The sequence below is a fragment of the Pseudorasbora parva genome, chromosome 4 (genome assembly GCF_024679245.1).
Source record: "Pseudorasbora parva isolate DD20220531a chromosome 4, ASM2467924v1, whole genome shotgun sequence".
Taxonomy (NCBI): domain Eukaryota; kingdom Metazoa; phylum Chordata; class Actinopteri; order Cypriniformes; family Gobionidae; genus Pseudorasbora; species Pseudorasbora parva.
Window position 1 is genome coordinate 39,947,877 of NC_090175.1, and position 27,024 is coordinate 39,974,900.

General features: G+C 36.4%; 2 protein-coding genes and 1 long non-coding RNA gene across 6 annotated transcripts in view; 2 read left to right on the forward strand and 1 right to left on the reverse strand.

The window, feature by feature from the left end:
* The window catches only part of zcchc7 (zinc finger, CCHC domain containing 7), a 71,374-nt gene extending 63,543 nt beyond the window's left edge, over nucleotides 1-7,831 (forward strand). For all 3 annotated transcript variants that reach the window (XM_067441743.1, XM_067441744.1, XM_067441745.1), the window contains exons 7-9: nucleotides 5,280-5,375; nucleotides 6,526-6,643; nucleotides 6,724-7,831. In XM_067441743.1, the coding sequence (XP_067297844.1) occupies nucleotides 5,280-5,375; nucleotides 6,526-6,643; nucleotides 6,724-7,277 (768 nt within the window). In that variant the 3' untranslated portion in view covers nucleotides 7,278-7,831. The remainder of the gene's footprint in view (nucleotides 1-5,279; nucleotides 5,376-6,525; nucleotides 6,644-6,723) is intronic.
* Nucleotides 1-23,594, reverse strand: LOC137073358 (uncharacterized). The gene is made up of 4 exons (XR_010904771.1): nucleotides 23,438-23,594; nucleotides 22,913-23,032; nucleotides 17,765-17,925; nucleotides 1-455 (listed from the first exon to the last, which is right to left on the reverse strand). It is a non-coding gene; the product is annotated as an uncharacterized lncRNA (long non-coding RNA).
* The window catches only part of adamtsl7 (ADAMTS-like 7), a 13,545-nt gene continuing 4,304 nt past the window's right edge, over nucleotides 17,784-27,024 (forward strand). Inside the window, exons 1-8 of one of the 2 annotated variants that reach the window (XM_067441741.1) lie at nucleotides 17,784-17,933; nucleotides 19,974-20,157; nucleotides 21,476-21,651; nucleotides 22,033-22,144; nucleotides 22,298-22,465; nucleotides 22,859-22,988; nucleotides 24,428-24,641; nucleotides 26,842-27,015. In XM_067441741.1, coding sequence (XP_067297842.1) covers nucleotides 17,784-17,933; nucleotides 19,974-20,157; nucleotides 21,476-21,651; nucleotides 22,033-22,144; nucleotides 22,298-22,465; nucleotides 22,859-22,988; nucleotides 24,428-24,641; nucleotides 26,842-27,015 — 1,308 coding nt within the window. The remainder of the gene's footprint in view (nucleotides 17,934-19,973; nucleotides 20,158-21,475; nucleotides 21,652-22,032; nucleotides 22,145-22,297; nucleotides 22,466-22,858; nucleotides 22,989-24,427; nucleotides 24,642-26,841; nucleotides 27,016-27,024) is intronic. The other variant, XM_067441742.1, reaches the window with a different exon arrangement.

Here is a 27,024-nt window from a genome sequence, read left to right on the forward strand (position 1 = left end):
CACAGAAAATACATGCGTCTACATTACAATTTAACAAAAGTGGTTTGTTATCAGATGAGATAACTTGTCAAAATTATGGATTTTAGAAATGTACATATGCAAAGCACACAGTTACCTAACAATATATTAGTAATCAATATAAAATAAAGTAAGGCACAGACAATGGGCTATGTGAAATAAGAATACACGTCATTAACATGATTAGGGCATATAGAAATTGAGCATGCAGGAGTGTTGATGCAGAGCTGCGTCATCTGAAGTCCACGCAGGAGTTGATCATCTGAACCTCGAATGTGAATTATGTCCAACAGCCTTTACCGTGCGTCGACTTCCAGTGAGTAAGGTCGATATGCCGTATCTCAATCGGATACAAGCGGCGGAAATTGATCTCTCGTGTGTCTCTACGCCATATCGTCTCCATTGTCCTCACTCACTGGAAGTCATAGTTATGAAGGCTGTTAAAAAAAAAAAAAAAAAATTCTGTTCTATTGAAGAAAGTCATCTACGTCTTGAATACTCTGGGGGTAAGCAGATAAACATCAAGTTTATGTATTTTTTTCATATATTATTGTTGTATAAAATAATACAACAACTTGTCTGACAACAAACAAACCAGAATAGTCCAGTTTGTGAACAAATGACTCATACAAAATTATTATTTTTAATGAATCAGTCATAAAGATTTTGGATGTAATAAAAGATCTCATTTACTGACTGAGCTGGAGTGTATTCTGACTCGCTGGACCACAAGTCATTCATTTTGTCATGCTAAATGCAAAAAGATAAAGAACTGTGTACTGTTATGTGTGCTCTAACATTTAAAGCAGTCTAATTATTGAGTGGTTGTTCATATGAGAGCATGTGGATAGATATATACTAACGTTCATAAATATGGGGTTGATTTGTGTTTTAAATATTTTTGAAAGAAATGCCTTATGCTCACCCATTTATTTGATCAAAAATACAGTAAAACAGTAACTTTGTGAAATATTACAATTTATTAAATATATTAAAATAACTATATTTTCAAGTGTAATTATATGGCAAACCTAATTTGTCAGCATCATTATGCCAGTTTTCAGTGTCACATGATCCTTCAGAAATAATTGTAATATGCTGATTTGGTGCTTAAGAAACATTTCTGAAAAAGGTTATACTATTGTTCGAAAGAACAGTATTTATTTAAAATAGACATTTTTTTGTAGCATCTAAAATATTTTTTACTGTCACTTTCATTCATTTAATGTATTCTTGCAGAATAATAGTAATAATTTATTTAAAAAAAAATCTTATTGACCTCAAATTTTTGGGGCCCCATTTTAACAATCTGAGCGCATGGTCCCTCTAAAAAAACACGAATATTCGAACATCTGGGTGCGCATTTTGTCAATGGCATTAACAGCATTACGTCAATAACAGGACAAATGAATACAAAGAGACATAACTACTTGTATAGGTTGTCTATTTAAGTTTATACATATTTGACAACGTATTACTTACACAAAAACAAGTAAATTAACTAATGGCCAAAACCACAGACCTCTCTCTCTCTCTCTCTCTCTCTCTCTCTCTCTCTCTCTCTCTCTCTCTCTCTCTCGTGCCCTCACGCTTTACGGATAACGGTTTAAATGAACAAACTTTGAGTGCTGATCAAGAATTTTGTGCAAGCAATTTAAGGTCGCGAGACTCGCGACTCTTGTCCCAAATATAGCAGGCTTCATTCAGTGATTTAAACAGATTATTAATATTAATGTTAGTTTTACAGCATATTGAACGCTCTGAGCGAGCTGTGCCGTGCTAAACATGGAACTTAACCTTGACATGAAACGGTAAATAATCAAACCATTGGAAGCAGTGCATTTATCGTTTATTTGTGCAATATCTCTTTAGTCAGTACAGTAGCCTACACTTTAGTAATGTTTCTGTTTAACGTTAAATAAAATAAGGCATGGTATGCTAACGGTATCTTACATAACGTTAGCTTGCATACAAGTTTATCTCGTGGCTCAGCAATTTTACCTCCTACCGACCAAAATCCAAAGTACTTCCAGACATAGATTTTTAGATTTTGGAGTGTTAAAATCGCTTTCTCTTCTGCGGTCGAGTTGGGCTCAGCACTTTCTGCCATCTTCACTGCAAGACGTGTCAACTTTCAGTGATAGCAGTGATAGTGGGACTCCTGTGACCTGTCCATGAACCCCCATGTGCGCGCCCACTCGCAAAGCAGACAGCCACGCCTCTACTACCGTGACGGGTTTTCCCCCCGCTTTTTTATTTTTTAATTTGAATATTAATTTTCACCCTCGAAATTCGTTTTGTTAAAAACTATTCGAATATATAGTCGAATTTAGAATATTCGTTGACAGCCCTAGTGCTACTAAACAAAACGGCGCTGGATGTGAAAATGATAACTGTGTTGGGCTGAAACTAGCAAAAAACACTTGCCGCGCCTGCCGTTGCATTGCGCTGGGTTTATGATAGAGCCCTTGAACTGTAGTCTACATTAATTTGTTGTTGTTGTTCTCAATGTTCCAATTTTTACGAAATAAAACAAATGAACCATTTGTTTTTGTTTTTTTCATTCACATTTTTTTTAAGTAAGGGCAAATAATTATTTTTTATTAATAATAGGTTTTTGGTTAAATTTCGATTCCACAAAGCAAAGTTGTTTAAGTTGTTCTGGGTGGTAACTTGCTTATTGGCCCAGGTCAAATGAAGCCTCCATGTTTCTTTTTGATAGTTCTTAGATATGTTTAGATATATTTTTTAGCATCCACTAGGCAGTTGCTTGGAAAAGTAACAGCATATCTCTCCTCAACAAGCCAAGTGATTTGAGGTGTCATTCATGTCCATTGCACATTACAGGACGAGTTACACTGAAGTATAATACTCAGAGTAAGAGTTTTGATCAAAACTCTATGTTTGAGCAATAGCGATGGTTGATTAGCAAATATCACTAATAAAGGGCAGTGGAAGGCAAAGCTTGCAGAGAGTGTGGGGGGTTAGAGAGAGTGAGTAAGTGAGCAACAGAGAGAGAGAAGGGTGGGCGTCTGGGGGGTAACCGGTGGTGTCTTTGTGATGGAGATGGAGGAGTCTCCAGCGCTGAACTGATAATGACCAACGGTTCTAATAGCATTCACCCCTCCACCCTTTAACCACTCAAGCGGAAAACGGACAGAAAGAAAGAGAGAGAGAGTGTGTGGAATGGAGGAAGATATGTTTAAAATATGACGTAGTGGGACCTCGTGTGTCCTGGCTTATTGAAAATGCACGTATGTGAGTGTGTGTATGTCTCGACGCCCCCTTGAGGAGACATTAAAAGACAATATGTGTGTAGTTTTTGGGCACGCACACACACGCACACAAACATGCTCGCACCAGTCGGCTTACCCTCTTTATCGTGCTGTATTTACGGAGGGCGATGGAGCGTGAAACGCCTTTGGGCTCCCCGGGACCAGATGGAGAAACACACACACATACACACACTCCAAAGGCGGCCTTATCACCAGTGCATTACTGGGATTTATTGATACCCTCAGTAATCACTCCCTTATATCACCTCAAAGAAAAGAAAAATATACAGATTATATGAATGTCTGTGAGAAAGAGTGGGAGGAGGAGACAGAGTGGATGATGGGAGAAAGAGAGAGTGAATGGGGGTCATCATTCACTTGCGAGATGGGAAATGTAAGTGAGGTTTATAATAACAGAACAGAGTGAAAGGAATAAAGTGAAGTAGAGTAATATAACGCAGGTAGTCAGCCACTGCTGACATACACAAGCTCACAAAGGGCACAGCTGAGGGCCGAGGTGCATTCACACACTTGACATGAGCAGAGTTGTATTCTTGTGTGTGTTTAGAGAATGTTCTGGTAGTGGTTGCACCCAAATTCGTGTCACCCTAATTGGAGGTTTCATGACCTGACTGCTTGTTAGCTTGTCACACAGTAGATGCTTTTGCTACAAATGGGCATGTCGACCTTTGTTATTTATGAGTATAGAAGCCTGCTACATGTTTGCAGAATGTCTGAGCTGCTCTTTTCGATTTGTTTGAACCAGGGACTGTCAAAAGTGAACTACTATATTAAATAAATGGTCTGTTCGACTAGTTCATTGTGGGGAGAAAAACAGAGATGGTTTTGTAATGCAGGAGCATGAGTAGACAGAATGTTTATTTTTCTGTTATTCATTTACATCAGTGGTTCTCAACCAGGGGGCCTTGGCAAACTTTCAAGTGCACTGCAAAAAAGGCTTTTCTTACTTAGTATTTTTGTCTTGTTTCTAGTCCAAACATCTAAAAATTCTTAAACTAAGAAGTATTTACTAGACAAGCAAAAGTAATTGTCTTGTTTTGGGAAAAGATATCTCAAAGTTAAGAGAGTTTCTGCTTATCTTATCTTATTTTAAGAAAAAACTCTCTTGAGTTATTTTTCCCCAAAACAAGACAATAATTCTTACTAGTCTAGTAAATGCTTCTTAATGTAAGAAATTGTGGAACTTTTGACTAGAAACAAGACAAAAATACTAAGTAAGAAAAGCCTTTTTTGCAGTGCATGGGCCTCAAGATGATTTAAAAATATTGAAAATAATTAGCATTAAAATAACCCACAACAACAAAAAAAGAATCATTAAATTACATTTGTTTCTTTTTTCTTTGAAGAACCAGGGTTTCCACTGGATATATGATGAAGCCTGATATTTAAGTGTGATTTCTAGACCAGGAAAAGTGATGTAAATTGATAATATTGAATGTAATGGACATTTTTTTATAATGAATATAGATTTTTCAAGTTATGCCAAGCTTAAGATTGTGAGTTAAAATATTTGTAGAAATCCTTATCCAGTTAGTCACGAATGAAGAATGAGATTCTTGTTAATTTATTGGTTAAAAAGAATGGGATTAAGAACATTCGGCTCCTAAAACTTCTGGAATCTGAAAATAAACTTTTCATTTTAATTATAATTATTTTAGTTACTTTTTTATTTAAGGGAACTAGTAGTCCCCATTAAAATAAGGTTTGAAAACATAAAATAGGGCGAGAGGCCTTCAGATACCGTTTGGAGTCAAGAAGGTTGAGAACCACTATTTGAAATGGTACAATACGGAGTGTGAATGAACTGGTTCACTGTTTTCTTTTGACAGACTGTAAATACAAGAGATTGATACATATCGAGGCAGTCAAACTCTCTTTAAAAGATTTCGGCAATATCATTATTTTGTTATGTTGGTAATCATTCTGCTTTTGCTCCTAACTCCATATCTGTTTGTTTCTCTGTAGACCACTTCGGGAACTCTACTCAAGTCCAGTGATCCAGAGGCCTGCAGGAAACCTGCCTACTGTTATAACTGCGCTAAGAAAGGACACTTTGGGCATGTAAGTGGATTGTCCTCATCCATGGGCTTCACATGGGAATGCTGGTTGTGATGTCACTTTTGAAAGGTAGTAAAGACATTATTAAAATAGTCTATATGATTTCATTCTCCAGTGGTTCAATCTTAATGTTATGAAGCGATAAGAATATTTTCTGTGCGCAAAAAGAAACAAAAAGAATAATTTATCAATTTACAAAATATTAATCTAAATATTAATTTATTCAAAAATATTTTAATTTGTGTTCCGAAGATAAACATAGATCTTACGTATTGTGAACGACATGAAGGTGAGTAACTAATGACAGAATTTTCATTTTGAACTAACCCTTTAAATTAATAGTGAAGTGACCGTAAAGAATTTTAAATCATTGTCGTTCTTTGAACATTGATAATAGAAAGGATCCTGAAATAAAAAGTATTAGGTTCCACAAAAATCAGCATCATTTTTAACATTGTTGATAAAAAAATATTTCATGATCATCAAATCAGTATATTAGAATTATTTTTGAAGGAATATGTGACACTCAAGCTTGAAGTAATGTCTGCTGAAAATGTATCTTTGCCAACACAGGAATACATTACATTTTAAAATATTTTCAAGCAGAAAAAAAAGTTTCCTAACAATTTACTCACCCCCACATCATCCAAGATGTTCATGTCCTTCTTCAGTCGTAAAGAAAAGTTTTGAGGAAAACATTCCAGGATTTTTCTCTACACAATGGACTTCAATGGCAACCAACAGGCTGAAGGTCCAAATCAATGCAGTTTCAAAAGGCTTCAGAGGGTTCTGCACGATCCTAGTCGAGGAATAGTGTCTTATCTAGCGAAACCGGAGATGGGTGACCCCCATTGTCAGACCCTGTGCAGAAAATGGGATCTGGGATCGTGCAGATCCCTCTGAAGCCATTCAAAGCCCTATGAAACTGCATTAATTTCCTTCACTCCATTGGTTGCCACTGAAGTCCATTATGTGGAGAAAAATCCTGGAATGTTTTCCTCAAAAAACTTAATTTATTTTTGACTGAAGAAAGAAAGAAAGACATGAACATCTTGAATGAGATAGGGGTGAGAAAATGATCAGTACATGTTCATTTTGAAGTTAACTAATCCTTTAATGCATAATGTGAGGTTAAAGTGTGTGTTTTCTGCAGGAATGCTCTCAGAGGAGACTGTATAACGGGACGTATCCCTCCCTGCCATTTATTTCCTATTATGACATGACAAGGGACATCAATTGTCGGGAGCACAGAATAAAAAAGAAGGCCAGAGGTTTGTCTGAATCTTCTGAAAAGTTGAATTGATAGACACTGATCAACCTAAAGATTGAGTGTCATGTGTGTCTCTTACAGAACTTCAGGATGCCGGATTGATTTCACCTGATGGAGGCGGTGTTACATCTACCCCTCAACCGCCCAGGAAGAGACAAAAAACCAGCCACTATAAACAGTCTCCGTACCCACACAACCAGCACACGCCGAAGAGACGCATCGCACACACACCCAAACATCATCCACAAGCCTACCAACAGAACACACACTTGAGTGTCAAGCAAAACTCAAAAACACCAGGGAAGCACAACAAATGCACCCCTCAGAGCATGTTTATACCACAACAGCAGAGCCAGAAGAAAGCCAAAAAGAAGAAAAAGACTAAATCTACCGTTGTAGTTTTAGATGAAGATGCAGACTTTCCTAGAGGTGGCAAAAAGGGCCCCCACGCAGGGAAAGTCAATATGAATCTGGATAAGGCCTTTGGAATGAAAAAGAACAATAAAAAGAAAATATCAAAAAAGAAGGAGAGGACATTGAAAAAGAGACAGCAAAAAGCAGCTAACGATTCTTCCATGTATCCATCTGATGAAAACCTTTTTCAGATTAAACAAAGAAAAGGTAAAAACAGTTAGAGAAAAGAAAAAAATAAAGTCTGTGATTAGGACATCTTCGTATGATTCTCTCACAAATATGGGCTTTTTCAGATTAGTTGGTTTTAGTCCGTCTTCTTTCATCCACGTTTTCATGTGCAGTATTAGGGCTTTTTTAGGATTGTTCTTGGAAAACAAATCAATGCAAATAAGACCCTTTTGCCCAAATACAATTAAAGTGTTGAATATTGTGAATGTAAAATGGATCACATCTGGTTTTAGAGGATTCAATTAGGATAAATAAATTAGGAAAACAAATGCATATTGAAAATGTAAATTCATTGTCAGTGTTTGGTGCATTTAACTTTCACAGAATTGTAAAATAACTATTAATTGCTTGGCTGCATTGCATTGGCTACAATGTTTTCCATGTACTAAACTGACAGTAAACAGTGCTCAGTTTTGGTAGTGCTCAGTATTGGTAGGTTTAGCAAAAAGTTTTTTTAGTGACAGGTGTCCTGCTTGTACACGAGTTCTCTATTTTATGAACATGCTGAGTTCTGTAACATGATTAAATTAAAGTCTGTTTGTTTCAATATTTTGTTTGAGAACATCTTTTTTTAATAAAAAAAACAAAAAAAACAAGGAAATTCTCATTTTAAGCGATCCAAGCTTAGCCTAGAAATAAAGATGCACCCTAGAAAGCAAATCTAATTTGCCACGAGTGTCGTCTTGCAACTCTCAATACATTTCTGAGCTGTAAAAACCAAACTGGTCGGGCCAATCACATCGTGTATAGAGTCGGTGGGTGGGGCTTAACATAATGACGGCCGAGTTGCGCTTGCGTGCTGCTAGTAAACACAGAAACTGGCGAACGGCGGCGGTCTTTCGAATCAGCTCTGACCGCGACTCTGGAAGACTTGGAGTTAAGCTTTTCTCTGAGAAAAGAACAAAGAACGGCACTGAAGTCATTCTTAAAAAGGGGAGATGTGTTATGAGTTTTGCCGACCAGATACGGCGAAAGTTTAATCTTTCAACTAGCTCCGCTTCACGTTGCTCTGGTTGGTTGTAGCGCTATCCAATTTTGTGCAGAGGGAGTTTAAAAGACAGTCGTTTATCCGGCCCCTCGGATTGAGCCCTGTCAATGGTGAGTTTCCAGACCAAACATCTTGATTTGGGTCTGGCTTGTCAGGCTAATCCAAGCTTAATATGCACAGGAAACTAAAACACTGATTGGTTGATTTTATAAAAAGTATAACCTGACTCTGGGACCAACAAAACATTCCTCTATATTAGCGTCCCACCAGCTTAACCAATGATATGATTTTGGGGGCGTGACTATCTTTTTGACTAATCAGCGGCAGATGTGGGAGTGTTTTGAAATCCAGTTTAAAAGCAACCATTATTTCTGCAATATTTTTTTTTTTATATATAAAATAAAATATCCTTGTTTTGTACTTGTCTTTTTTATTTTCCACTGGTCAATTCGCCAATTGGTGGCAACAAATGACTTTATGAGTGAGTCATTTAATCATTATCTCCAACGATTGGTTCAATAATGCAGATTCATTCAGGAATGCAGCTTCAATCTTTTGTACAGATATTCTCAATAGTAGATTCTGGTTTTGTGTCATTTGGCATTTTGCTTCATTCAGTTTTCATTGGGCCGTTTAAAACAGATAAATAATTGGCAATATTGTGCATACAACGTTAAGTTCCTCAATATGAGCTGCTTGTTTATTGAACTTGCAATCATGCTGTTCATCTGAGTATCAGCGCAGCTGTAATTACCTTCAATCTCATATTGAAAATCTGTCTGTTGAACTAAAATCTCACTTTCAGACCAAAATATGCACTCCACCTTTCCCCTCTTTCCCGTGATTATCTTCTCGAGCTCCAGGTGTTGTTTAGGGCTGTTCAGCTTTGAAGTAATGACAGACAGAAAACAGCTGGTTAAGTGGTTAAACCATTGCCATTTCTTTTCCTTTCCCTATTTTTCACTTTTTAAGATTCCACATTCCTTCTTATTATATAATTCCTCCTTTAGCATTCATGGGTTGTTTTGTTAAGATCAATATTTGAGCTCCAGAGCACAGATTTGTTCAATTGTTCTGTCAAATGTTTTTCTGCTCCGCAGGACCATCTCGGTGTGTGTGGACATTTATGTGAAAGTGTGTGCCATCAAGCTTTTATTGCCTGAAAAGTTTTTCAACAGTAAAACAGGAGAGATGATTACTTAAGCCAAATGTAAATCCAACACCAAACACGGCAATCCAGCCCACATGCAGAAAGAAAAATCTATTTTTTTTTGGGTGAAATTTGCAGACTGTATGTAAACTCAAGGGTCCCCCAGGGCTTGGCTAAGACGTGTAAGAGAGATACGGTACGATGCGAGTAAAGAAACATACAGTCACTACTGAAACGGAATTTGGTTGTGAGTCATACAAGATCACTCACGTTGATTTACACTGACTAATTCCTTACAAATTATTAATCATGCTTTTTACTGGCATAGTTGCCCACAACACATTCCCAGTAATGTGTCTCAGCACTTGGACTCAACACAGCTCTCAAAACAATCACAGTCATCCACTTAAGTGTAATTATTCAACCATGCGCAAGATCATTTTCATCTCAAAGATGTTTTTAACCCTTTTAATCTGTTTTAGGTCATAATTGTAAGATTTCTAGTTTCCTTTTGAAACTACATTTGCCTGCAGATATGTGACGTACTTTTCATTAGTCCAGTTATGGGGCTTAATAAAAGCTATATATATACTGCACAAGGGCTAAAAAGACATAAATATATCTATAAATATAGCTTTAATCCCGTGAAAGTCAAAATATAATGAAACATGGGAAAAGTTTGTGGTTAAAATAAATGTTCATAGTTTTTTACATTACTTTTTTTCATGGCCCCTGCATATGTGCTGATTGCTTGCCAGAAAATGTCGCTCAGCGCTGAGCATGGCCAAGTTTATGAAAACCGTAACAGAGATGGAGTAGGATTTTAAAAAAGAAAAGAAAAAAAAAACATGTCGTTTTGGTTCGACCTGAAAATATAGAGATGCTCAAATGTTTTCTGGAGCAGTGTTACTTTAGTATTAATTGTATACTATTATTGTATTTATTAAAATTTTTAATTAGCTATTATTATTAGCTATTATTATTATTAGCTACTAAATAATTAATATTTTTAGTTTAAGTTTTAGTAATTTTGTTTTGTGATTGTCATTTTTATTAGTTTTAGTTTTTTGATATTTTAGTATATCTTTAATGTCAGTTTTAGTCATCTTAGTGCTTCAATGTATACATTTATTAATTAATTAACACATTAACTAATATTAAAGCTACAGTTTGTAATTTTGTTGGTTAAACATTATCCAAAATCAATTTTAAGCAAGTACATAACCAGCCAGTGTTCAAAACTATCTCCCTGCCCAATTCACAATGGTTAGCCTGTAATAATGTATTGTAATTTGAGTAGTGCTAGTGGGTTTCCGCTGGAAAATTCGAGCTTCAGCCGTTTGTCTTTGCGTCATTACGTCACGTCTGTATACATAAAGAAGGAGTCTGGCTAATAGGCTATATCGCATATGATGATGCTGCAGGTGGTGGATAATTTATTGCCTTTTCTCTCAGCAGCTGAAATAATTTAACTTATTATTTTGATGGAGGATTGTAACCCAGAAAGGTCCAAAAGACAATCATCAGTGACGACTGGACATTCACCCATAGTCAAAAGCAAAATATTAAACTGTACGGAAATTGAAATCTACAGGTAATGCTAGACAAACTAAATACACACAGTCACGGAATGATGATGTTGTTAACATTAACAATTTGAGAACAAAGTATAACAATAATAATATTTTCCACAGTTTGATGTGATAGGAGGTAAGCAATTGTTAGATTCAATCACTAATGGAAGCATGATTTATTGTAATGATTTTTTCTCAGTTGGTCAAAACAAAAGTGGCAGACATGATCTTGTTCAGATCTTATTTTGGTCATGCTCCAAGACGTAGAATCTGTGATTCTGAAGGACAGTATCCACACCAGTGCGGTGAATGATTGACAGCCACACATACTCCTCAAAACATTCGATTCATCTAAGCTGAGGAGAAGTGACGATGCACAACCCACATAAAGATGATAATTCCACAAATAACTGCAATTGCAGGTTTCAAACTGAAATGGTGACAATGAGGCAAAACTAATCTCCAGCTTTACATTAGAAAAGATTAATAAATGCTGTTGTAAAGTGTAAATCTTATTGTAAAGTGTTACCATTTATATTTTATTATTACTGAAATGTATTTTTAATATTAACAGTTCTCTTTTTAGCTATCAATAACAACCCTATAGTTTGGCCTAAAATCACTAATAATTATAAAATAATAGATGCTGGTCATATTTATTGTTTTAAACTCAACCAAAAATCTGGCAGATATCAACTCATAACATAACTTCAAATAAAAATAAAATAAAAAAACCTGTTCTTTCAGAATTGCACGGTTGACATTTAATATATATATATATATATATATATATATATATATATATATATATATATATATATATATATATATATATATATATATAATAAATATCATTTATATTGTAATACAACTGTTACATCCTCTTTCTGATGGCTTGAATGATAAACTCTTTAATTTTATAAAACGTTATGTGTATTTGTTGTGCTATCAACCCCTTAAGTGATATAAATGTGGCATAAATTCCAGCATTCTTGGAATGGAAGGAATACTTGTTATATTAGTTACAGAGTGTCCTGATACTGCACTTGCATTAAAGTCTTAAATCACATTGAACATGTCAACATTTTATGTTTTGACTGCCTTGTAAAGTAATGCACATAAAATGAAGGCCTGGTGTTTAATGACCCAAGTGAAATAAGACATTTAGTCAAGTTGTGTGTGTACTGCACAGCATTTTTGGGATTTGTTTTTGTGTCAGTACAAGGTCTTTGACATATTAACAGTGAGAAACATTTACTCTGGTGTTATTCAACCACTAGAAACTACTTATTTGGGGACCTATAGCACCAAGAGAAGCTTAGCTTGCAGTTCTTAGCCATTTTTCTCCTGTGACTGCACACTTAAGAATCTCAGAAGTTGTATGTTACCCGTTGGATATTTTTGCCTCCAGTATCATGAAGACTGCATATTTCAACATCCTTCTCATTTGACATACTGCTTTTTGCATATTAGGGAAGTATGAATATTTGTATGGTGGGAGAGAGACTGTCTTACAGGGTTCCCACGGCCATGGAAAACCTGAAAATAGCATTACAATTCTGATTTCCAGGCCTGGAAAGTTTTACAGAGAGATACATTGCTTTTTCTTGTTGTGCTCCTCTCTAAAGTATTTCATCAGCTACACATTGCTCTTTGTGAGTGCTTGTGTAGAGTAAACTTGCCCTCGAGCCAGTGCGATAACATCAGTCTCGTCTGTCTGTTATTGGAGTTATTTGCACACTAATTTGTACTTAGTATAATTTGTCTAAAAAGTCATGGAAATACAGTGTTAAAATCCCCTGCTAATGTCACAACACAGACTGTGATCTCTGCTGACAATGTTTGCATTTCCATCCTCTCAACAAAGTCATTCCACCTTTAGTACTCTAAAGATTTGAGGTTGTTTGATTTAGTACACTTGGGAGACATCCACTGTTATTATGTTATTTACTGTCCATACTAATCCGCAACGGGCATGTAGAATGCCGGGCTCAGAGCTGTTATTAAGTATGCTTAGTACTGACATTCCTCTCCAAATCCCCGTACTTTTGGATGAGTCTCTGTCGAGTTTCCAGCTATCTGTTTCTGTCTCTTAAAAACAGCCTACGAAGGCTGTCAGAGGCTTGTCTGCATTTAACGTCACTGAGATTTCCGCTAAGCAGTCACTGAATAGACTTCTCTCTATTTACCATCCTGAAGGATAAGTAAATGTGACTAGTGACCATGTAACATACACGCACATGTACAGATACACGTCATCTAAATCACTGCACTGCAACAGGTGTGTAGTTGACAGTGTGCGGATTGGGAATGTGTCCGTTTTATGCTTGTAAATCAGAGTAAAGCTCCTCTATACCTCCTTCCTCTTCAACCGGTGCTTTATACTGTTGTTTCCAGACAAAAATACATTTTTATAGAGCATTCTTATTGTAAAACACACACAAAAAAATAACATCAGTGGTGGTCACTCTATATTCTAGATCTAATATAAATGAGAACTGAGTAAAGTTCACTGCCTGTAAGAGGTTTTACCCCACTAGACTTTCTTTTGGGGGTTATAAAAAGGATATGAAGTGTATTTAATCCAGTCTTCCTAGTTTTCCTTTTGTACAAACCTCAAACTTCTGTGATGAACTCAAGGTCTTACTGTAAATCAATATCCGATTATCTTCCGTCACAACCAAACTTTGGTCTGAGATTACTGTTATGACCTCAAAATGGTCTATAGGGGACATTAAACCCAACAAATCCACATTTTCAATTTTCAAAAGAAGTGTGGTTGGTTAGACTGAAAAAGTATTTGTAAGCACTACTTCAAAAGGGGTAACTTTGACCCGAAATTCATTTTTTTAATTAAGTGTTCATCAGAGTAGTCAGACACCCTAAGACTTTTGATGCACTTGAACCACAAATACACAAAACATTTTACTGGATTCTAGTTGTTGTTTTTTTTTGCTTGAAATTTAAACAAACAAAAAAATCCTTCCCTTGAGAGAATGCCAAGGAATGCTTTAGTACACTACAAAACTAAACTAAAAATGCTAAACCTTTTCCAAAAAAATATTTTAAAATGTCTACATGTGTCTATGAATGCATACTCAAGCGAAAGACTTTAGGACCCAGCAGAACTAGCCTGGATGCCAGCCGAACTCAGCCCCACCCACAAATGTTTTAGGTCAGTTCGGTCTGGCCTTGCTCCAAGGAGTAATTATCCCCGAACAGAAACTGTTCAGACCAATGAAATTATCAGGGCGGGCTTTAGATGATGATGGACAGATGAAAAACAGTAGGCTAACGTAATCATCACGTCATCAAAGGGGCTTGGATTATATTTTTTCAAATCCTAAACGGAAAGCTTGTTTGTATATGCATTCACCTTCACAATTTCTCTAAGAAATGATGATCATGTTGGGTTAGTACTCTGTGTTTCATTAAATTATTTAATTTTTTTACAACACCGGCAAAGATCGTGTATTCCAGCCTGATTCCAGCGCGCGTGCAGACAGGGTTGCCAAGTTTTTACAACAAAACGCTATTAAGCTTAAATGAAAATAAAGAAATGATTGTGTAGTTAAGTGTTTTAACACAGTGCAGCGAACAATTACTCCTTTACGTGTGTATCGCTGTCCTCCTCGTGGCTGCAGCAACTTGCGCTCTCTTCATCAAGGATTAAAACAAAAAGGCTGTATGTCTTTGTGCATGTAGATTAATTAGATAAATGAATAGAATCAATAACACTTTAAATTCACACAGCTATAGCCTAGCTAGGTTGTGGAGGCCCGACGTCAGCATATACTGCCTACAGTATTTTTTTGGAGCTAAGAAAAAAGATGCTGCAGCCAATGAGCAGCCGGCGGGGGCTGGTTGCAGGACGACTCATCCTCCGCATACAGTTTTTAATGTTTATCAGACAATAATTACTCAAGATTTTGCTTTAGAATAATTTCCGTGACAATTAGGGCCAGATTTGGGATTCGGGACAACAGTTTAGATTTCGGGACGTCTGGTCACCCTAGTTAGATTAGATGACATTTAAAGGTCCCGTTCTTCGCAATTCCATCTTTCAAACTTTAGTTAGTGTGTAATGTTGCTGTTAGAGCATAAATAATACCTGTAAAATTATAAAGCTCAAAGTTCAATGCCAAGCGAGATATTTAATTTAACAGAAGTTACCTTTCAAAGCCTACAGCGAACGGCCGGTTTGGACTACACCCCTGCACTTCCTTCAGGAATGACGTCACTAGAACCGTTTGTTGACTAACCCTCTGCCCACAAGAAAACAAAATAGGGGGCGTGGTCTTGTTGCTCTCCCATGTGGAGAAGAGCGTGCATTCAGCGCTTGCATCTCCCCGTTATGGTAAGAGGCGGGACCTTTCCGGGCAAAGTGCGCTAAGCTACTGTCCAATCACAACACGGGAAGCGCTGGCCCAATCAGAACTTGTTACGTATTTCTGAAGGAGGGACTTCATAGAACAAGGAAATCATCAGGCCGTTTTTAGGACAGAGAAAACAGCGCTGTACAGATAAGTAAATTGTGTGAAAAATACTGTTTTTTTTACACGCGAAACATGAACTCATGTTATATTGCACACTGTAAACATAATCAAAGCTTCGGAAACACGCGAAGAACGGGACCTTTAATATATTTTAAATGTAGTAAATTGCAACGTTATCGTTATAAATGTGTGATTACAAATATGTTTGGGGTCCCTGCCATTGTCGCCTCTGGCTTGGTTATTTCGGGAAACTTAATATTCAACAATATTACTGATTTGACTGTACCGACACTTTTGGATGAGAACTGAATGAAGCTGGAAGATGACATCACTGTTTTCTGCAGAACTGCTTTATAGATAAAATTAGCTTTTTAATAATTGATGATCTTTATAACAGGATTGAATCAACAACAATCTGTATTGTATAAAGCACTACTATATAAATAAAGGTAACCTTACTTGACAATGTACTGTACAGAGCATACATTAGAAAGCAAGAGATTATATATAGAAATTATATTAAAAGAAATTAAATTAAATTAAAAGAAATATAAAAGAAATTATATTAAAAGAAATTATAAGTATACTATACAACTACAGTAAATAAAAATACTGTATATTGTAATTACAATAGTTTTACTTTTAACCTGTTAACATTTCTAAGGTTGAGTGAGAGCAAAGTCCCTTTCAAGGACATCAGAGTTTTTGGTGATAGTTGCAAATCATGAAACGGCTCAGATTTGGCTTTTGCTTCCATCGTACCCAAAAATGAAAATTCTGTCATCAATTACTCACCCTCATGTCGTTCCAAATGAAGATCTTTTTGACGAAATCTGAGCTTTCTGTCCCTCCATGCATTGAAAGTCTATTCAGCCAAAACTTTGATGCTTCAAAACAATCATAAAAAGATCATGAAATAATTTTGACAGAATTTTCACTTTGGGGAGAATTTTAAGAAACATATTCAATCTGAGACAACTGTCCTTTCATCATCTTCTTGGTCTCTGTCCTGTCTCTCAACTCTCTGCCTCTTTCAAAACATACTATTTGATTTTAATGACATGATTTTTATGTGAACTATTTTGCATGCATCTTAACAGACATCCTGAGTAAATAATTTTGAGCGTTTGGGTTTCCTAAAAAAGAACATGGTTAAGTCTGTGTTCATGAGGGAAAAAAATTAATAAAATGGAACGTGTGAAAACGGGTGAATAGAGTTTTAAGTTTCAAATAATGTTTTTGTTTGGGAAGCTGAAGTAATGCTCTGGGATTTTTTTATGCTAATAGAATCCGTTTTAATGTGTTTGCAATGAAGAAAAACTGTAAGTCTCTTTGCATTATTGACCTGGAATAAAGAAACACAAAACCACTGCCACAAGAAACATTCCTTTGTCTGTCTGAGCTCCAGTAGTTCATGTCCGTGAAAATATTTTCTGTGAACAGAACTGACTGAATGTTTCAGTGCAAGTTTTGAATGTTCTCTATTTTTCCTTTAGGTCTGATGTCTTGATATTCTCCTTTCCTCTACTGTTTGATGAGGTGAAGATCATGTGACCTCCAGAAGGTGTGCAGGTCATAGAAAAACACACACACCATCTGGACACAAGTGACATACACCCTCATTACTACAAAATTACACACCACAAGACACACTCAAGTATGCAAAGAGACGGCTGTGGACTGCATTACAGAATGGGCCTGTTTTACATTTGTTTTCTGTTCTAGTGGCTTTTAGAGGGAGAGTTTTTTTTTTGCTCTAATTCTCAGATTTAGTTCTGGTTAGGTCAGAATAAGCCTCTCTGTGAGTGTTAGAAAGAAAGATAGAGAGACTGTGTCTGTCCATCAGAAAGTGATTGTAATTCTAAGCATTTTACAGCTTCTCTCACAGAGAGACTTCTTGGAAGGAATCCTTGCTGCTTATGAAAGAACAAAAAATGGGGTGAGTGGAAAGAGGAGAGGAGGGAGATGTGTGCCAGTGTGTATATGACTCGCTGTCTGGGGGTGAGACACACACACACACACACACACACACACACACACACACACACACACACACACACACACACACACACACACACACACACACACACACACACACACACACACACACACACACACACACACACACACACACACACACACACACACACTTAAATACCAAAGAGAGAACCCCCCTTTCACTAAAACTTTCTCTCACACAAACACACATCTTCATTCAGAGACAGCCCCACTGCAGTACATCTCATTAAGACCAGAACATACGCACACTTACTAACTGTCTTATTCTGCTCATGGATTGTGGGATGCAACTGCCGACCTGGAGCGGACACCAGTGGAGACTCATCCAGCATTTCCTCCAGATGACCCTCCTGCTCTCCCTCCTGTGCCCACCCACAGAGTCTGTTCCCTGGGACAATGACTTCAGCAGCGGCCCTGGAGAGGTAAGAACCACAGAATGAACAAATGATACCAGCCAGCAGAACTAGAATGCATGCAAGTATCTGCAGCAAACAGTGTTTATCCAGAACAATATGTTATAGTGTGTTGGAATACAGGCACTTAGGATAAATCAATATGCAGAAATCCACATAAATTTGCATTTAAAAAAATCTAAATATTCAACATCTATAGTATTAAGTTCCTATGGCGTTACATCAAGTTACTTAATATATAGATTTAATATGTTGAAATATATATTTTTAATATATGAAAATCTACATAAATAGTCAGTATACTTAAAAAAGTATATTTTTTTATTTATTATTATATACTATTAATTATGCTGTATTTCAGAAAACAAATATTAACATATTGAGTAGTGAGTAAATTACTCATACACTACTGAGTCCAGTGTAGTAAAAACTGGAGCAAACATTGATGGCTCTTGTAAATATCAACTGGTGGACAAGACATTCCAGATGTGTTTGGGGAGCTCTGGGGTCAGGTTTTGCCTACATTGCCTGCAAATGTCCCTATAGGAATAGTAAAACCCCAAATCACCTCTACTTTAGGGGTCAGCCAATGGTCCCCACAAGGAAAATGGCTTAATAAACATACTAAATAACGTATAAATAACATTGTTAAAAATGCCGAAAGGTTTATGTGAGGTTTGGGGGATAGAAAACATCATGAACTCAAAATAAAAACAAAAGTCACTGGAAAGTCCCCACCATGATAGAAACCATGAAACAAGAGCTTGTTTTGATGTTAGGAAGCAGAATGTTGCCAGTCTGTCAATATAATATATTCTTAAAACTAAACCTGTTTTTTTATTGTATGTCTGACAAACTGGGAGAAAAGGTGTTTTCATAGTCTTAATCAATCCCAGTTCTTATAGATGTTTTTGGAAGTAACAATAAAAGCAGTTTGTCTTAACATGTGATGGCTTGCAGTGTGAGTAAGTTTGAATCATGAAATGATGTGGTCCCTGTCTGACCATAAAGTGTGTGTGTGTGTGTGTGTGTGTGTGTGTGTGTGTGTGTGTGTGTGTGTGTGTGTGTGTGTGTGTGTGTGTGTGTGTGTGTGTGTGTGTGTGTGTGTGTTTCTCATTATTATGCTGGGACTGATGATGCTTTGAAAGAATATGTTTTGGGTAACAGCTTGCAGTGAATCATTGCAATTATAGTAGCAGTGTTTCCAAATCTGTACATCTCAAACACAAACAATCGCTCCCTCCTCATTGATCTGTTTTTTCTGTTCATCTGTGGGTGTGGGTGAATATTGGATTTGATGTTTACATGTTCAGTATACTAAAACTTTACAATAAGGTCCCCATTTGTTAACACTGGATAACTACATTAGTAAACATGAATTAACATTGAAAAATAAATGCCATATTTTTATGTTTTATTATTTAATGGAACTAAGCTAAAATAACTTACAATAAAGAGATGTATTTTTATTAACTAATGTTAACAAAGTATATCAAAGTATAAAAAATATACATAATCCTTATTTGTTAATGTCTTAACAATGTTAAGTAATGAGACCTTATTGTAAAGTGTTACCTATAATTTTCATGAAATATGCACTCATGTGCTTTGAGGCTCATTTACATATAAATTATAAACAATTGAAAGCATTTTACAGGCATAAATACAGCTCAATGCGAGTGCATTTTGAGTGAAAGACAACAGTGCCCTTTTGAAGAGCTACATGTTTGCTTTTTTTGATTAACTCACGCTAGATAAGACAGCCAGTGTTGATGAATTTTCTGAAATCGAATCATCTTAGCTGTTCAATTTTGATTTTAATCTTTTTATTAATAAGATCTAAAGCACACACCTGCCCAGATAGTCTACCATTTGAAGTGGTGAAATCCCTGTTTTCATTTGTGTGGAGTCACTACTCAGTCAGGACTGAATCCGCTCTGGAGGTAGACTCATGTATGTGTATGTATGTATTTATGTGTGTGTGTGTGTGTGTGTGTGTGTGTGTGTGTGTGTGTGTGTGTGTGTGTGTGTGTGTGTGTTATTGTGCAGGGCTGTAAGGGTTTCCAGGTGGATGTATGTGGTATGTGCGCAGGGGATGGGAGCTCATGCGAGCTGATTAGCGGGACACTCTTTCTGTCTGTGCTCTCTGTTGGCTACCACAAGATCTTGGACATCCCCTCTGGAGCTCAGCGTATCAAAATACAGGAAACACAGAAGACCAGGAACTACTTAGGTAATGGAAGTGAATTCCTGCTGGCTCTTCTTTTTAATTGACTTCAGGCTCATTATCATGGCACATCCCTCAAATGGTGCAATTTAGTGTTAAGGAACGCGCCGACTTTTTGGGACTTTAGCTTATTCACCTATATATGCATACCATTATCACCTCCGTCAGTGCCAACCCTGATGCACCCACCGCTAGCTTAGCACAAAGACTGGAGGTAAATGGCTCCATCTAGCCTACTGCTAATAAGTGACAAAATAATGCCAACATTTTCCTATTTACATGTTGTGATGTGTATAGTTACATCGTGTACAACGGAAAATTAAAAGTTGCAATTTTCTAGGCTGATATGGCTAGGAACTATTCTCTCATTCCTGCATAATAATCAATGAACATTGCTGCCGTACCATGGGTGCGGCAGCGCAATGATATAACCCAACGCCTGAAAATAGTCCCCAGAACGCTCTCTGTACAAGTAGGTTGTCACGTTGGTTATGATAATGGAAGTTAGCCTATTTTCAGGCGCTGAGTAATATCATTGTGCCCCTGCACCCATGGTATGGCACCAAAGTTCATTGATTATTATGCAGGAATGAGAGTATATTTCCTAGCCATATTGGTCTAGAAAATCGTGATATATATTTTGATGAATAGAAATTTAAAAGAACACCATTTGTTTGAAATATAAATCTTTTGTAACATTATAAATGACTTTACTGTCACTCTTGATCAATTTAATACATCCTTAATAATGTAATAAAAGTATTATCTTCCTTTAAAATAAATAGAATTATCAACCCCAAACTTTTGAACAGTAGCATGCTTAATTGGTTTATCAATAACTACAAATCAACATTTGGTTCCAATACAGCATCATTTAGGCAAAAATCTATAACCCTGTTACTTGGACTTCTGGCACAGTATGCATTTTTTTAAATCAATTTTTAATATTTAATGTTTGTTGGTGGAACAAATCATGTTTTTAAACTTTATGCATTCATGTCCCAAATATTGGTAGCAGAACAATCCTTTATAAAGTCGAATAGAATATATATCAAAAAACAAACAAAAAGCTTCTTTCACTGAATATTATTAAGCATTTCAGGCCCTATTATACCCTATTCTTCAAAATGTAGTATTAAGGTGGTAACTGCCTTTACTTCTAACTGGTCCAAGCTGGTAGACCACTTTGGACCAGCATAATAACAGCTACCACATTCCAGACACCAGCTGGTGTGGCCTGTTTTCCCCCAGTAAGGTTATTATGTATGGAACCATGCATCCTCCTTCCATCCATAATCTTTTTTCCCCTCTCTCTTTCTTCAAGCTCTCAGGACAGTGACTGGTGGATCAGTGATAAATGGTGACTGGGTAATTGACAGGCCAGGACATTTCTATGCCGCGGGCACTCAGCTCACATACAAACGGCCCAATGAGATACGCAGCAGAGCGGGAGAATCCATCACTGCTCCTGGCCCAACCAATCAGGAGCTGCATCTCTTTGTGAGACACCACTCCTACTGTATGATATCAAAACTGCCTAGATTAAAGATACATTAATAGAAAGTGTCCTAGTGTGAAAGATAATCTACACTGTAAGAAAAGTGTTGTGTTAATACAAAGGAATTTTCTGTATAGATTTTTCACAGGTGTTTTACACGTATTTTGTTTTAGGGTTAAAGAAAATGTAATTGATAATGTTCTGCAGAATATGACCAGTACATTTAACTACAGTGTTATTTAATGTTTTAGAAAGTTAGGAAGTATGTTTTTATGATAACAAAACATACTTTAAGTCCATTATAATATACTGAAAGTCCAAGAAAAATATCTGATTAAGTCCATATAAATACAGATTTTTAGTTTGAAACTCATATTTTTCAGGTGATTTATCAACAGCCTAATCCAACAGTGTATTATGAATACATTCTACCCAAAGACTCCATCACTGACACTTATTCAGATGCCTATTCTTACTCTAGTGTACTTCCTCTGGGTAACTATTACATTAATATACAATTGTAAAGACTTTTACATTGTTACTATATATATATATATATATATATATATATATATATATATATATATATATATATATATATATATATACCACACATTTCAGTGTCTTTTCCTCTCTCTCATCCTCCAGTAGAGAGTTATGGAATATTCCCTAATCCAGAGAACAGTGACGGTGAAACCTCCATGAGCAGCCCTCATCCTAACCAAGTTCCACTGGACCCTATAACCCCTGAACCAGATCCTCAATATATCTGGGTGGCCATGACTACAACACCCTGCAGTGCCACCTGTGGAACAGGTAGTTTTGTTGTTAGTCCTTACATTAATGTGCATTTGTGGTCCTTTCTTCGTTTATTTGGTCTGGGTAAAATAAGTGGTCTATTAAAAGATTCCTAGAATATGTAATACAGAGCTAACAAATAATAATTTTTGGCCCTTAGATATATAAACACATAGTTGTGTTGTCTAATGAATAGTGTTCTGAATTTTAACATAGTGACACGACATTCACGCATTCCAGTTTCATAATGTCCTCACTGTTTAAAAATCTAAATCAAATCCTCAGTAACCATGCTTTTGTGCCTGCAAATGAAACCAAAATAGATTGGTATTCTACCAACAGCAGTTCTTGTAAGACAATGTTATGTCTAGTCTGTCTCTGTTTAATCTGTTTGTCTGGTGTGTGTATCAGGCAGTCGTAAGGTTGTGTTCAGCTGTGTGGAAAAGGCCACTCAAACTACTGTACCTGGGGATCTCTGTAGCCACACCAGACATTCTGCACCTCAGGTAGAAGAGTGTCAATCGCAGCCTTGTCCAGCCTTGTGAGTGAACATCTTTTACTGCAGACAAATGAGTCTGACAGCATCTAGAAAAAAAAAAAAAATCCAAAAACAAAGCAGAACTAAAGTTAGTTTAAGATTAGTTGGTTAGTCACCATGGTTAGTCCTATTATACTTTTAAGTTTCTTTATTTTAGCATGTAGCCTATAAGAGGGTATTATTGACACAAACTTCATGGTTCAGTTCAATTTTAATTCGTGAATTGTGATTTGATTCCATATTGATTTATTTGGATATATTTCTCGTCAGTATCCTCTTGTCAATCCTCCTCTCTAGAGTTAATTAAAATTGTCGCTGAATGGCTTTTCTGAGGTAAATGTAGCCTAAGTAACCATGTGACATTGTAGCAGATTTAGCGCTTACATGTTTAATTTGAGCGATTACATGAGACATTAATACTGATTTTTGTTGTATTGTGTCTTTGAACATACCTTTAAGAGTTAATTCATGCTTATTTCGCTATAACCAGTAGTAAATCGGAAGAGATCATTCACGCGTGCACTCTCCGCGCTTTGCAGCTTCGAGGCCTACTGCGCCAAAACGGTATTAATTGTTTGAATTTCGTAATGGACAGAATTTGAAATAATAGCTAGGTGGCTATATATTATGTAAAAGAGACACTTTAAAACAATATTGGGTATTTAAGTTCTAACTGAATTTAATGTTTTCAGAAACTTAATCATGTTAATTAATTAAAGTAAATGTAATATTGTTAAAATTGTATTAAATGCAGCAGCTGAACGTTAAGCATGACTTGTAATGTAATAATTACTTTCATTTTCTTTGAAAGATGGTTAAAGCTTAATGACAAGTATTTATGGTAAACTAAAACATGTAAATATATAAATCTTATATATATATATATATATATATATATATATATATATATATATATATATATATATATATATATATATATATATATGACATTTTTTAATGATGGAGTTATTTAAAACATAGTAATTTATTTTAGTAATTTAAAACATTTGAAATATATTAACTTTAATATCACATAATGTGTAATATTAATACTAATACTTAATCATGATTTTTTAATGAAGTACAAGTATGACAAATGTACTTAAACTTGTATACTTGTCAATCGAAGCCAAGTATAGGCTACTTGTGTAGGCTATCATTGTATATGTAGCCTATCTTACATAGTAAAGTTCACTTAAAATAAGCTCTTATTTTTTTGTTTTAAAAGAAGTAGCATGCTTGAATACACTTCTTTTGTAAGGGTAGATTTGAACACAACAAATGACAAGCAGGCCTACATGCCTGCATCTTGGAACATCAAGAAAATGTCCATATGGCCATTTGGATTTGATTTTCAAATGGTGTAAATGAAAAGCACATGTGAATGAAACCAAGCAGTTGTCCTTCAATCAGTGTGTGTGTGTGTGTGTGTGTGTGTGTAGTTGGGATGTAGGGGAGTGGTCTGAGTGCAGTAAGACCTGTGGTCCAGGTTTCCAATATCGTCAGGTGATTTGCCAGCAGACTCGGGGACACCATGGCAATAGCACAGTCGTCGTGGCGACCAGCCTCTGCGACGACGCAGAAATGCCAGAGACGACCACTGTCTGTCAGCTCAAGATCTGCAGTGAGTGGCAGATCCGCTCAGAGTGGACAGAGGTTTGTGAATGCGTCTGTGTGTTGGGAGAGTGGGGTAAGATGAGCCAGTTTTTAGGTACTTGAAGGAAGAAGAAAGGAGACAGACAGGTTTCCTGACATCATCTATCATCTAGAATTAAAAGAACATATCTATATCAGAATATTAAAATACTGACTTGAATAAATTTGTCTCAGTTTAAAACTAAACTAAACTGAAGTACTGAAACTAAAATATGAAAAAATAGCAAATTCTGATTTATTTTATTATTATTATTTATAACAAAGTTTATTAAGTTTATTTGATTAATTTTTAAGTTTATTTGGACATCATTTTACCTGCCATGAAAATAATAATAATACTATTTAAAAAAAAATCTTAAATGCTGTTTCATGCATACTGAGCTTTTTACACTGTTAAAGACTTGGATTCCCATCCTAAACATAGACAAAGTTTCAAAAACTAATGTTGGACGTTTGATTGAGTATTTCTGTGTCAAAAATACTCCTTCCGGTTTCTCACAAGTTTCGGAGAGTTTTTTTCGAGTATGGGTCTACTTGACGTTAATAGAGCGGAAGGTCCTTGTATGGGCTGTACGGCTCTTCTCCCAGTAGGGTGCGCGCGCGCGCGTGACTAGAGGGAGAGAGGAAATGCACGGCCGTACACTCTCTCGGATGCAGATCCAGTCGTCCGTGAACACTTATGTTGGTTATAGTCCGCGCCGCGCTCCACTTCATTCCTCCACTTTGACATTAAGCGACTTCAACGCTTCAGCACAGCATTCCGGGAAGGCAGCGCTGCATTTGAACCGGTTTGAACGCAGAAATGCTTCAGTCGCATCGCAAAGTGGATCTCCACACTCTAAGAAGTGTGTTTTTGACGGAGCCGTCCCAGCGATAAAGGTTCGGTCCTGCTTTGGAAGCAGCCGGTGAGTAAAACTGCTTCAAATGTCTGTGCTGTGCTTATCGTCGCGTATGTAAACATCAGTAAACGACACGATCGCGTGCTTCGTCATTCAAATGCGCTAACGGACTTCATTGCTGTTCTATATAACGTTATAACGTTACACTAGTCTGACGTGCAAAACCGTTTTGCTTGCTACTAAGGTTTGGTCGCATACAATAGTCCATAAACCGAATCATGTCCTCATAAACTGAGAGTAAAGACAAATGTTGACAGGCCACTAAATACAGTACATACCACAGAGACGGACGTCCTGCTGTTGATGTTTCTATTTCAGCCTCCGAATTAGATTCTGGATCATATCTATTAGCTGAGATCGATAGCCATGGGTTTCTCCACGCTTGAGGACGTCACCACTTTGCGCATTCGTCATTCTTTAGCTCCGCCCACACGATACGCTTCCAAGCCCTCGTTTTTTTCCGGAAAGACTCGGTACAGCCTATATTTCTTTTATAAATATAATAAAACTAAAGACTTTTCGGAGATATGAAGGATGCAATACTACTCTATAGGTACTCAAGATTGACATGAGTGACTGAAACTGAGTGTTTCACCCCCCCCTTAAAATTACAGACTGTTCAGTTTAAAGAGTGCTTTCTGACTGTATAGCCACATTTATGTAAATGTATTTATTTAATTGCATTAGGTAAATTTAAATATGGCTTAAGTAAAATACTGCATGGGTTCATTGTCTGGTCATGTAACAAAACATTTACAACCATCAAAAAAAGCCATCTTTACAAAACAATAAAGGGTAGATTGTGGTTTATTTTACCCCACTCTCCCCTTACACTATACAGATTAAAAGTGTGTAAATAAGAAAAATAAAATGCCCCCCCCCCTTTTTTTTTCTTTAAAAAAATCTAAAGATTACCTTTATTCCACGAGGATCCCACTCTCTAAATTAATCAAAAGTGTCAGTAAACACATTTACATTGCTACAAAAACATTTCAATAAATGGTCTTCTTTTGAAATTTTTATATATCAAAAAAATATTATATATTATATATCACAAAAATATTAAGCTCTTTTACTCTCAACATGATGATAAATGTTTTTTGAGCACTAAATCATCATAGTAGAATGATTTCTGAAGGATCATGTGGATCACTGAAGACGAGTAATGGCTGCTAAACAATTATAAGTGAATTATTATGATAACCAGCACAATGTATGAAATATTAGGCCTGCATATTTACCAGATCATGGTCTTTGGAGGTTAGTAGCCATCAATACAAAGTGATTTCCCTCTCCCGCAGTGCTCGGTGCCATGTGGAGTAGGTCAGCGCAGAAGAGAAGTTGTGTGTGTGGATAACCTGGGTGACATTGTTTCTGATGAGGAATGCAACATGGCCCTTCGCCCACAGGACCTGCAGAACTGTGACAAAGGAGTGTGTGCCAGCAGCTGGTTCTATTCTCTCTGGAGTGATAGGGTGAGAAAT